At 49.0% G+C, this 12164-nt stretch overlaps 2 protein-coding genes across 2 annotated transcripts in view; both read right to left on the reverse strand.

Moving 5' to 3' along the window:
* Nucleotides 1-48: 48 nt before the first annotated feature.
* On the reverse strand, nt 49-5956 carry Dhrs13 (dehydrogenase/reductase 13). The gene is made up of 5 exons (XM_041665019.1): nt 5564-5956; nt 5359-5477; nt 3908-4031; nt 3434-3745; nt 49-1000 (listed from the first exon to the last, which is right to left on the reverse strand). The coding sequence occupies exons 1-5, from the start codon at nt 5688-5690 to the stop codon at nt 552-554; spliced, it is 1131 nt and encodes a 376-aa protein (XP_041520953.1). The 5' UTR covers nt 5691-5956; the 3' UTR covers nt 49-551.
* Nucleotides 5957-7951: 1995 nt separating this feature from the next.
* Phf12 (PHD finger protein 12) overlaps nt 7952-12164 on the reverse strand; it is a 46120-nt gene continuing 41907 nt past the window's right edge. The window contains 4 exon segments of the mRNA XM_041664672.1: nt 7952-9164; nt 9490-9628; nt 10106-10188; nt 10977-11075. Of these exon segments, the coding sequence (XP_041520606.1) occupies nt 8830-9164; nt 9490-9628; nt 10106-10188; nt 10977-11075 (656 nt within the window). The 3' untranslated portion in view covers nt 7952-8829.

Raw genomic sequence — 12164 nt, forward strand, 5'->3', positions numbered from 1 at the left:
GGGGCCGGAAAATTGAGAGGGGCGGGAGCCAGCGCGTGTGTAGTCAACTTTCGCTTTATTCCAGAGGGCTTGGTCCCCATAGCACCTTTGGGGCCCATCAGTAGTAACACCTCGCGCAGCGTCACCTCGGGCGTTCGCCCTACCCCCGAGCTCAAATCCCAGTCTGTGCCCTGAGTCCTTTCTAGTCCCGCCTCGGTAAGATGGGGGTAAATTAACCTAGCTCGAAAGTTGCAAAGGTTCAGTGATGTTCAACATCAGCAGTGCATCGACAGCAAAGTCCCTGGCCTTCCCCGCGAATCACTATTCAGGGAAGGGCCCAGAAACCTGGAAAAAAAAAAAATTCCAGAGCAACACAGTGTCTAACATCATCCCCGGATCTGGGGTTACTGTCCGTTTTAGGAAACAGTAGTTATTTCCTTTCACTAGGAAAAGGGCCGTTTAGGACATAGGAGGTCCCCAAAGGTAACTACCGAGGTAAATGTGGCACCCAGCTAAGATCTTAAGAGGGTCCCACGCACTCCAGAAGCATTCTAGCCTGGGGGTCAGGAAAGTTAGCTTGTGGGCTCAGCCTTCACCTGAATTCTCCGCTGTGTCAATTTAGGCAAGTCTGATGAGCCGGGAAAGTTATGAGAAGGTCCAGAAATTGTGGTTTTCTCAGGGCTGGGGACATTCAGGGATGATGGGACCCCTGAATCCTGAGGTTGGGGCTCTTCATCAGAGTCATCATCATCCTCTCCAGGCTCAAGACCTGCCAGCTTCTTGGTAGCTTTCCATAGCCTGTGGGCAGCCTGGTCATCTCTAGCAGCTGGGGAGACCTCCTCCACATGGCAGTTGGCAAAATATCTCCCACTGAGGGGCTCAATGCCCTCCTGCAGAGCACAGTACAGGGGTGTCTGGGCACCCCCTTGAGGTGCCCTGAGTACCAGCCAAGCCAGTGGACGCAAAATAGGACTCAGCCATCCAGGAAGGTGACGCAGGAAGAGCTCCGAGTTCACAGGTCCTGTGGGCAGGGAGAAAGAAGCGCTGTGGAGGCTGGCAGTGAGGGCCCAGGGCCCAGGCAGAGGGAAAACATCTAGGAGCAGATGGCAAAATCTGGATCCCGGGGAAGCAGATTCCTACCGGAAGTCTACCATCCTAATAACCGGCACATTTCCGTCCCCCAGGTTGTGGTCATTCTGTGTCCTCGGCCACCCAATGTCCATCATTCATTTATCTCTTTTTGTTATTTTGTTTTTTCGAGACAGGGTTTCTCTGTGTATCCCTGGCTGTCCTCAAACTCAGAGAGATCCACCTGCCTCTGACTCCTGAGTACTGGGATTAAAGGTGAGCGCCACCATCACTGCCTGGCTTTAGCCATCTCTTCTTAAGCACCTAGCGTATAGCAGCCACTGTTTTGAACACTAGGGATCTGTAACTGTAATAAAAGCTTAATAAAGGTTAGTATTATTGCCACTGTAATTACAAAGAAGCCTTGGGCAATGGTTTTCTAAAATGCAGTCTGGAGAGCTAGGCAGGGCAGATATACGCCTGTTGTAACTTATTGTCTAAAGATGAGGAGGATTCATTATCTTTTTTTTTTTAAAGATTTATTTATTATGTATACAGTATTCTGTCTGCATGTATGCCTGAAGGCCAGAAGAGGGCACCAGGTATCATTACAAATAGCTGTGAGTCACCATGTGGTTGCTGGGAATTGAACTCAGGACCTTTGGAAGAGCAGCCAGTGCTCTTAAGCTCTCAGCCGTCTTTCCAGCCCTATCTTTTTTCCTTTTAATCTATTATTTTGCTCAGAGTAAAAGTTTCAGTAAACCTTCAGACCCTTCCAGCTCCAGCCCGTCTCTAGGACCTCATCTTCTGCCATCACCCCACTCTGTTCTCATAGCCATCCTATAGCACAGCAGCAATTCCTGCCTTTGCACTTTCTCTGTCTCATTCAGATCTGTGCTCAGTTCTTTCCTTTATAAACGTCTTCCTTGACTGTCATTGACAAAACACAGCATTCTATCTGAGAACGCTCTCTCTTCCTGTTTATCTTTCCTCTTCGGTCTGTTATCACCTGTCATTGGACAGGAGGGTAAGGTCTGTGGTTTTTTTTGTGTTGTTTTTTTCAGAGAGTCAGGGTTCTCATTATATATTCCGAGTGCTGGGATTAAACATGTGAGCCACCACACCTGGCAGATCTTTGTTTTCCTTTGCATAATTTTGAGGTCCTGGGGATTGAACCCAACAGCTCCAGACCAAGCTTGGCTCACTGCTTTTGCCCCAGCACCATAATGCCTATTGTATAGTGGATACTCACAAAGAGAGGGCTCCTTGACTGAGTGGTAATTTATCAATCTCACCATCATAATTTTTTTTTTTTTTTGGATGGTGCTGGTGTTCAACCTAGGGTCTCAGCTTGACATGGTGGCTTATACTTGAAATCTAAGCATGCGGCAAGACAACTGGGATGAATTTGAGGCTTGACTGAGTTACATAGAATTCCAGGCCAACCTGGGCTCCAGAGTAAAAAACGGTGTCTCAAAACAACAACAGCAAAAACCGCTGGGTAGTGGTGGCACGCACCTTTAATCCCAGGATTTGGGAGGCAGAGATGGGTGGGTCTCTGTGAGTTTGAGGCCAACCTGGTCTACAGAATGAGTTCTAGGATAGCCAGGGCTGTTACACAGAGAAAGCCTGTCTTGAAAAACCAAAAACCAACCAAACAAACAAACCAAAAACCAATGAACCAGGGGCTAAAGAGATGGCTCAGTGGTTAAGAGCACTTGCTTCTCTTGTAGAGCACCCAGGTTGGTTCCCAGTACCTACACAGATGATCACAGCCGTCCCTAACTTCAGTTCTAGGGGATCTGGCCTATGGGGACACCACACACAAAGACACACAGACAGATACACAGATACACACACACACACACGTTATATATACATGCAGGCAAAACACTAATACACACTCATTAAAAAACAAAACAAAAAAAAAAAACAAAGCCAGGCATGGTGACCCACACCTTTGATCCCCAGTACTCTGGAGGCAGAAGCAGGTGGATCTCTGAGTGTTTGAGGCCAGCCAAGGCTACATAGTGAGAGGCTGTCTCAAAACCAAACCAACCAACCAACCAAACACCCCAAGCTTAAGTAAGTAAGCAAACAGTAAGTAAGTAAGTAAGTAAACAAACTCAGGGTCTGGCCTATACTAAGGCAAGTTTTTTACCACTGAATCACAGCCCTGTTCTTATCCCCCTAGCAAGTGATCAGAATCCAACCTTATAGGTAGAAAGGAAGTAAACAGGTGAGGAGAGAGCCTGGCTCCAGGATCAGAGAGAAACGGGCTTTCTCCTTGACCATGTTTGCGTCCTGTGACTCATCAGGAGACTGGAGGGAAGCGCAGTGCAGTATAAAGGTGACAAAGAAGCAATTAGGAGCAATCAGGCCTCACCTGGGTGAGCTGCATAGCAGGTGACACCAGTGCCCTCGAGCTGGGTGGCAAGCTCCCGGGCAAACAGTACATTGGCTAGTTTGCTGTCGGCATATGCCCGCAGCTCCTGTTGCCAGCCCACCACTGGGCAATCTAGACGTGTAAAGTCGAGACGACCACGCCGGTGGGCAGCTGAGGACACTACCACCACACGGCTGGGGGCACATGACTTCAGGCGGGGTAGCAACAGGTGTGTCAGCAGAAAAGGGCCAACATGGTTCACTCGCAGAAGCAGGTTAAAGGCCTCCCGAGTCCGGCCACAGGAACTGATCCCTAGGGCAGAAGCTAGGCATGAATTGCTGTTTCAGATGCCCCATGGGGCTCACAGAATCCCCAGCTGTGAGATTTGTCTGCTGGCCCCTGGTAGGGCCAAGCTGGAGGGACTACCTCTCCAGGCCACCAGCCACCCCCCCTGCAGGGCCTACAGCTTCTCACCTGCATTGTGGATAAGGATGTCCAGCCTTGGTTCAGAGCTCAGGAAAGCAGTGGCAAAGGCCTGTACTGAGGCCAGACTGGCTAAGTCCAAGGCCATGAAGATAACCTCATTGTTTCCACTCTCCTGTGGAGCAGCAAGGGCTAGGATTGTTACCAGGTACCTCCCTTCCCCCTCTTCCCAGGCACCTGAGAGCCTACCCACTAGGACTAAAACCTGCCCCAGTACATCAGTGTGTAATGGGTGTGTGGATTCAGATCTCCACTTTGCCTCTCACTAGAGTGTGACTTCAACACACACAGAGGGCCTCTGTTCTCTCACTGTAAAATGGGATAATAATAATAATAATAATACTTTCTACTGAAAAAGAAAGAGTTGTGGAGATCAAATCAGATAAGATACATATTATATCTGGTGTAGTGGCATATGTGTTATCCTAGTTACTCAGGAGTTTGAGGCAAATGGATCATGAGTTCAAGACTTGCCTGAGCTACAGAGTTAATATATGTAAAATATTCAGCCAGCCCTGTGCAGATATTGCTATTATCATCCCCCCTCTCCGTTATTTTTTACCTTAAAATCTACTACATGCAGTCTTGTGCCTGTTGAAGACAGCTTCTGCTCTGTAGCCCAGACTGCCTTGGAACTCATGAGCTTCCTTCCTCAGCCTCTTCTGCTGGGATTACAGGTGTGTTCCATGTGTACCATGAACTGTACAGACAGTTGCAACTGTCTTCTAAACAGACTTTGGTCTTCTCTTAAGCACTTTTTTTTTTTTTTTTTTGACAGGGGCTTACGATGTGGTCCTGGCTGGTCTTGAACTCACAGAAATTCACCTGTCTCTGCCTCTCAAGTGTGTGCTACTGAGACTGACCCTCTTGGTCTTGTTCTCTGCAGTCTAGGTACCACAACTGTAAGTAATTCATTCCAAAAAGCCATCGGGATGGTCCAGAGCCTACTGAGGAGTCTTCCTGGAGCACAACTGCCTTAAACTTCTCAGTGGGATCCGTAAGGGGCTCCAGAAGCTGGCCGTGGCTCAGAGCCCCTTTAGGACATTCCTCTTTTCATTCCCCGCCCCCCTCCAGTCTTCAATGAGATTCCCTTGTCTCAGGCATTTGCACTTGCTATTCTTTCTGAGCCTTTTCATTAGCCTAAACCTTCCTTCTTTGTCTTTCCTCAGCCCAGGATGGCCTTGAGCTCCTGGCCCTATGCTGGGACCACGCGTGGTCGTGGTCATTAACTCTTTCTGATCCTTAAACGTCTCAAGACTAGCGACTCCTTTCTTGAGTAAGCCTCCTCCGGGGGTGGGTGGGGGGATTTGGTGATTTGGTTCTGATGTTCCTGTAGTGCCTGCATCCTCTTCAGTGTTTAAGGGACAGTGCGGCTCTCTACTCTCGGATCTTGATTCCTCGCGTCGCTCTGCTCCGCCCTCCGTGTCCTCCTGTGGCCTCACCTGGCGGAGGTCGAAGACAGCCGCTTCCCCGCGCTCCCGGCTGCGGCAGGCCAGCACCACGCGCGCTCCCCGGCGCGCCAGCTCCAGCGCTGTCATCTTCCCGATGCCGCTGTTGGCGCCTGCGGGCGGCGGGCGGGAGCCAGCTGAGCTGGTCGGGCCGCGGCCACCCGCCCGGCCTCCCCGCCGCCCGCCCGCGCGAACTCACCCGTGACCACGGCCGTGCGGCCCCGCAGGCTGCCGATGCCGCCGCACGGTGGGGCCTTCACCAGGTTGTAGTAGACAAGCACGTAGGCGCCCAGCAGCAGCCCGGCTCCCAGGAGCAGCGTCTCCATGCCGGCTGTGCTCCGGCTCCCGCCCGGGTCTCGTCACTCCCGCCTCGGCCTCGCGAGGGCGGCGACAGGCGGAACGCTGCTGGGCAGGGGTGTGCGCGCGCGCGTGGGCCGTGCGGGCGCCCCCTAGGCGTGCGTCTGCGTGCCCTGGCGGCGTGCCTGGGCGAGCATCTTGGGGCCCTGGGAGCGCCCCCTAGGCTCGTGAACTCCCGGGAGCGCGTGCCAGGTATGTACAGGAAACATCTGAGTGAGGGCCTGGTGGGAGTGTGCATACCCATGACCTTAATTTAAGATCACTGCTCACGGTTTGGGCGTGCTTCTAGATTCTGGGCGCGCGCCAGTGTGAGATCACTGCGTAGGTGTCTGTGCCCATGGCGGGAGTCCCTCCAGGCTGTGCATGCATCTGTAGTCTCCTCCAACGCGTGTGACTGAATGAACATCTCTGTTTACTCTAGGTGTGAGTATGTAGCTCTGTGTCTCAGTCTGGAGTCCTGTGTACATGAATGGGCCTGTGTGTTTGGAGTCAGGTCCTTGATGCTTTCATCTCAATGAATCGGTTTTTTTTTTTTTGATTTTTCGAGACAGGGTTTCTCTGTAGCTTTTGTGAATCGATTCTTTTTTCTTTCTTTCTTTTTTCTTTTCTTTTTTTTTGAGACAGGGTTTCTCTGCGCAGCCTTGGCTATTGGCTATCCTGGAACTCTCCGTAGACCAGGCTGGTCTTGAACTCAGAGATCTGCCTGCCTCTGCCTCTGGAAGTGTTGGGATTAAAGGTGTGTGCCACGACTGCCTGGCCTCAATGAACCGATTCTTTAATTTCTCATCCTTTCATCATCTAGCCTTCAGCATCTAGGTACAGGCCATTGAGGCTTTTCTGCAAGGAACTGACAGGGTTGTCGGGATTCAACTATGTGACTTTTTTTTTTAATATTTATTTATTATGTATACAATATTCTGTGTGTATGTCTGCAGGCCAGAAGAGGGCACCAGACCTTATTACAGATGGTTGTGAGCCACCATGTGGTTGCTGGGAATTGAACTCAGGACCTTTGGAAGAGCAGCCAGTGCTCTTAACCACTGAGCCATCTCTCCAGCCCAACTATGTGACTTCTTGACTATGACTCCACCACTTTCTCGGTTTTTGAAGTGGTTTCACTAGGTAGCCCAGGCTGGTCTTAAACTCGAGATCCTCCTGCCTCAACCTCCAAAATGGTGATTACAGGTATGCTCCTCCATCTCTACCCCTGCCTTCCGAAAGGAAGAAGCAGTGAAAAATTAGGGGGTAATTTGTGTCTGGAACAATTTTCACAAGTGGCAGAAACAGACACTCGATTACTCAGGTGAAGGAGTGACTGAGGGTAAGATGGGCAGGACAGCTAAGGAGATGTGGCTTTAGGCACTCGTGGCAGGACCTTGCCTAGGACAGTGACTTGACAATCATGACATGCCTAGCACTGTGGATACTATTGACACTGAGCAAAATACAAAGCTTCTGCCTTTAGGGGTTGAAGTCCTTCCTGCAGCGGAAGTAGAATGGCCCAGTTAAAACTATACTTGTATTTTGGAGCATGGTCAGATTTGAGACCAGATGAAACTCCCTATTTAACTGCGCAGTGTACTTGGAGCACATCTGTAGATGCTATGGATGGAAAACTCCTCGAACCCCACCAGTAGACTAATACATGAACAGGTACCACTTAGAATATCGCCAGAAGTCTTCTAGGAGACTGTGCTCAGGAGGAACTTCCACCTTGGATGATGCAGAGTAATTTCTGATGAGAACAGCAGTAAAGTCATTAGATCTACACAAAAAGAGTCTCAGTCTAGAGAAGCAAGCAGTTCTCAACCTGTGGGTCGAGATCCCTGTAGTGTGTGTGGAGGACTGGGCATATCAGATATTTACATTACAATTCATAACAATAGCAAAATTAGCTACCAATGAAATAATTTCATGGAGTGTTACCACGATATAAGGAATTGTGTTAAAGGGTCGCAGCATTAGGAAGGCTGAGAACCACTGCTCTAGAGAATGGATTTTACCGTATTAACACTTCTCCAGAGAAACAGCACCCCTAAAAGCTAAGTGCCCACCTTTCCGTTTCCCTCATCCAGCTGAGGCTCACTCTTCTAACATTTTCCCTCTCTACCAAGCTTCCCTTGGAGGCTACCTGAGAGTGATAATTGTTCAAAGGGTACAAAAAAGGAGATCCCAGGGAAGGTCCCCTCTAGGGGTGATGACAGGCAGGACAGACAGGCAGAAAACATAATTTGAAGTATTTTTGGTTTTTTATATACAGAATACAGGAAAGTTTCTGTAAAGTCTAAAACATTACAATTACTATGTACATTGGTACTAGTCGTGGAGAAGAAGGAAGGAGCTGGGGTGAGGAGGAAGAGTGGCAAGAGAACAAAAAAAGGACACAGAACAGGTTTACGACAAAAACGCCTTTGCTACAATAGACATTGGAGAAAAACACTACCACATGTACTGTACAGTTCTTAAAAACACTGAAAAAATGTCATCACTAGATGTATTTACACAAAATCCAAATACACTTTTCCTTATTTGAAATAAAATAGATGGACAGCCAGAAAAAGAATTCATTCCTCATTTGTCCATATACACAGTAGCTACCTGTAGTGCAACCGCTGCAGAAAGGGAGAGTAACTTGTAGGGTGGGAACCATGGAAAGGGGTGGGTAGCGATCTTTATATTAAATAAAACAATGATATTGTATAGATTTTGCTGTATGAAAACTGTATTTTTTCTTTTAATATAAAACTATTGTCACTGCCACAAAATAGAACAAGTTTCTGATTATTTTACAACAGCGGGCAGGTGGTCGGGGGGAGGGAGCAGAAGGCGGGGGAGGGGTGTGCTGGAAGTGTCCAACCAGGGTCTCCCCTCCCTGCCCCCGCTGTTCCTCAGCTCGGGTCTGCCGCTTTCCCATGAAATGTTGAGTACAAATATATGTGCAAATGCCCCCTAGAACTTGAGAAAAGAAAAAAGTCTTAAAAAACAGTCAAAAGGTTTTCTTCATTTCATGCAAAGATTGTAGTTGAAGGGTTTCTGGTATAGAAAACACCGGGCTTGGTTCGTGTACATTTTTGCATTGCAGGAGTCTTGGGTGTCCAGGCCAATGGCCTAGGGAACGGAGTTGGAGCGCAGCACAGGGCCCTGATGGGGCTTGAGAGACAGCTTCTCGGCCAAAGCCCCATCCTGCAGCAGGCTGGCATCGCCTTTGGGCTGTTTGGTCGCAAACTCAGTGATGCTGAAGACGAACTGTAGGCAGCCCAGCTTGATGTAGCTGCCATGGTGCAGTAAGGCTGTGCCCTCCCAGCCGGCCCCACTGCCCCCGATCAAGCTTGAGCTGCTGGCTTTGCAACTGCAGGGTCTGCGCTGTGGCCCCTGGGCCTGGGAACTCATCATGGCTGCCTCCTCACTTGGCTCTTCATCCTGTTTCTGGTTTCGGCGGCGCCCTGGGAAAAAGGGGGATGATCATAGGAGGGGAACAGTGAACAGCTGACCTATCTGGGCTGATTGGCAGGACTGGGCCCCTGCATCTCCCCACTCTATATGCTACACGAGCTGAGGAATGCTCAGTGGAGTCTCGAGTCCCCAGGAAGGTCTGACACATATGTGGGTGTTCAGCACTTGATTCTTGGTGACCGTTCCCAGGCCCACCAACAATGAGCTTGGCCAATGGGACTGGGAAGGCAAAGAACTGTAGGTCATTGACAGCATGGCAGAGCCAAGGTGACCGGGGCCTTAGCTGTGTGGTCACAGGTCTCTGCTCCAACTTACTGATGACACTCTGCACTTTGGCAACAATACTGCTTGGGGGGGTTGGCGGGGTCTTCTCAGAGAAGTCACATGAATACAGCACATTGTCCACCGTTGTCCCGTGCTCACTGTAGTTTAACAGCTCATAATGTTTGGTATTCTGGAGGAGGGGGAAGACACGATGTGTGGTTGCTGTGTGAAGCCTTGGGCGAAGGAGAGAGGACATAGAGCTTGCTGCTCTCTACCTGGCAAGCTCTCATACTCTTCCTCAGTTACAGCCTGGTTGTAGAATTCAAGACTCACCTACTCACTCCATGTCCCCACTCTCTCTGCTCTGAAGCACTACCCTCCCTGTTGACTTGCTATCAACTGGCATATAGTTATGATGAAATTCAGGGGCACATCCTATTTTGGTTCCTTTCCCTGCTTTGAGGTGGCCTCCCTCAGCTGTTCCTGTGAGCAACGTTAGTTGCAATGATAGCTTGTTCCTGTAAACAGGTTGCCATGCCCTTGTCTTTCCTCCAAGACAAACAGGAGGAGAGAAGAGGTTGCTCACTCTTGCCCCTTACCCAGAGCCCAATGCTAGGGAAAGATCTCAAGTTGGGAAAGCTCCCTCCCACCCATCTTTGCCCCTCACCTCATCGTAGAATATGCAGGCATGTTTCCCGGACACGTAGTTACAGTGACCATAGTTTGTAAGGCACACATCCATGTCAGCTCCTGCAAGGTGGCAGGAGTCAAGGAAAAGGCAGAGAATAGACTGTAAGGTGTATGTGTGGGGGAAGTGAAAGAGAAGGGAGTTAGCTTCTGGGTGGCCGCTAGTAGAAACCTCGAGGTAGCTTAAAAGCCCTCTTTTCTTTCATTTTTTTTCCTTTTCTATTCTTTTCCTCTTAATGATAGGTTAGCTTGGAACTCATGACCTCTTTGCCTCTGTTTCCTAAGTCCTGGGGTTACAGATGTGTGTCACATGCCCAGCACTTCCCTGTTGTTCTAAAGCTAATCTGCTGTAGGATGTGTGGCTGTTATCCAAAAGGAGCAGTGAGTTACTAAGAAGGATGGGGCATCTAAGTGGACACAACAGGGCCTTTAAGCCATACTACTTCGAAGGGCAGTTTCCAGGGTAAGGAGTGATCTGGGGTGTGGTGGGCTACTCCTGTAGTTTTAGAACTTGAGAGGCTGAGGCAAGAGGGCAGACCCGACTTCAAGGCCAGCATGGACCACAGGAGACCCTACCTTAAATCAGCAACAGGGTTATGGGTGAGCCTGTCACACCCAGGGATAGAAAGTGTCCTCTTTTTGAAGTCTTTCCCTACAGTGTTTCAGATGCTACTGAGCAGCAGTTAAAGCAAAAGGCCTGAGCCAAGAAAGTACCCCACTGGACTGTCTAGGTTCCTAGCCTCTCTTGTCTGGACAACCACTGCTGAGACCCATCAACTCCTGAAAGGGCTTCTGTAAGTGTCCATCAGGCTGAAGATCCAGTGCCCCTCCCAGTTTCCTGGCTGGCTCACCTGTCCCGATGTAGAGGGTTCGATAGCACATGTTCACAGCTCCTCCCAACCCTAAGAGGGGGTAGAACACAGCTCGGGCCTGTACCTCCTTTCTTTGCACTACAAGACAAACATAGGGATAGGATCATTCAGAAACTCAGAACCTGTGACCCAAACATAAACCAACAAAATCTGGATCTTTTGCTGATGGCCTGGAAAAAATCTACTGTGTAACTCGTGCACAAACTCACACCTGACCTAGAGCTGCTTCGGGGGAGGGCTCTGCCTCACCCACATCTCTAACACAGGTTAGGAAGGATCTTCTTTGAAACGGTCAGGACTTTAAGTTCCTGGGGTCCCGATAAGGAACTAACAGGGACATTCCAACCGATGACAAAGAGAACATGGAAAAACATAAGGCATAGGCCAGTGTTTCTCAAGCTTTAATGAGCACATCAACTGCCCATGAATTCTGTTGAAAGATATAATTTAATTGTACAGTATTTGTTCAGTAAAAGTCAATGGATCTGATCGCTAAAACCACAATCACCATTAATCCACCCACCAACAAAACTGATTTTGGATTTAGTTGGAGTAGGAGGATCTAGAAATTGCAAATTTGCACTTTGTGCATGCCTATGCACACACACGTGATCACACATATATGAATAAACAACCTTTGGCGCTGCCGCTCATACTCCTTTCTTTTTTCCTTTAGGCGACAGGATCCCTCGCTGGCCTAGAATTTGAGAAGCAGACTAGAGTGGACAGCTAGTGAGTCCCAGGGATCGTCCGTCTGCACTTGCTCAGCTCTGAGATTATAAGCATGCACCTTCATACCTGGCTTTTTATATGTGGGTTCTAGGGAGCAAATTCAGGTCTCTCTGCCAACTGAGCTATCCCACTGTCTCTAGAATATGTATTTGTAATAAGCTCTTGGGATTCTGATAGTACTGGCATGGTACTGTAAGTTCCTGAAGCATCAAGGCTCTCTCTTAAGGGCTAAGAGCTGAGATAGAATTAAAGTAGCTCAAAGCAGAATGAACATTTGAGATGAATTTCCAGGAGGCTTACCTACTGTTTTTCTATTTCTCACCCTGATCCTTGGGAAATCCTTCTTCTAATTACAGTATAAAAAGTAACTGAACAGAAAGCATACAACATATGCCCCAAAGTACTGGTAGCTGCTTTGCTGTGAATCAAAGTGGA

Source organism: Microtus oregoni, unplaced genomic scaffold, assembly GCF_018167655.1.
Source record: "Microtus oregoni isolate MIOR12 unplaced genomic scaffold, Mior012 000015F_ref0000493, whole genome shotgun sequence".
NCBI lineage: Eukaryota > Metazoa > Chordata > Mammalia > Rodentia > Cricetidae > Microtus > Microtus oregoni.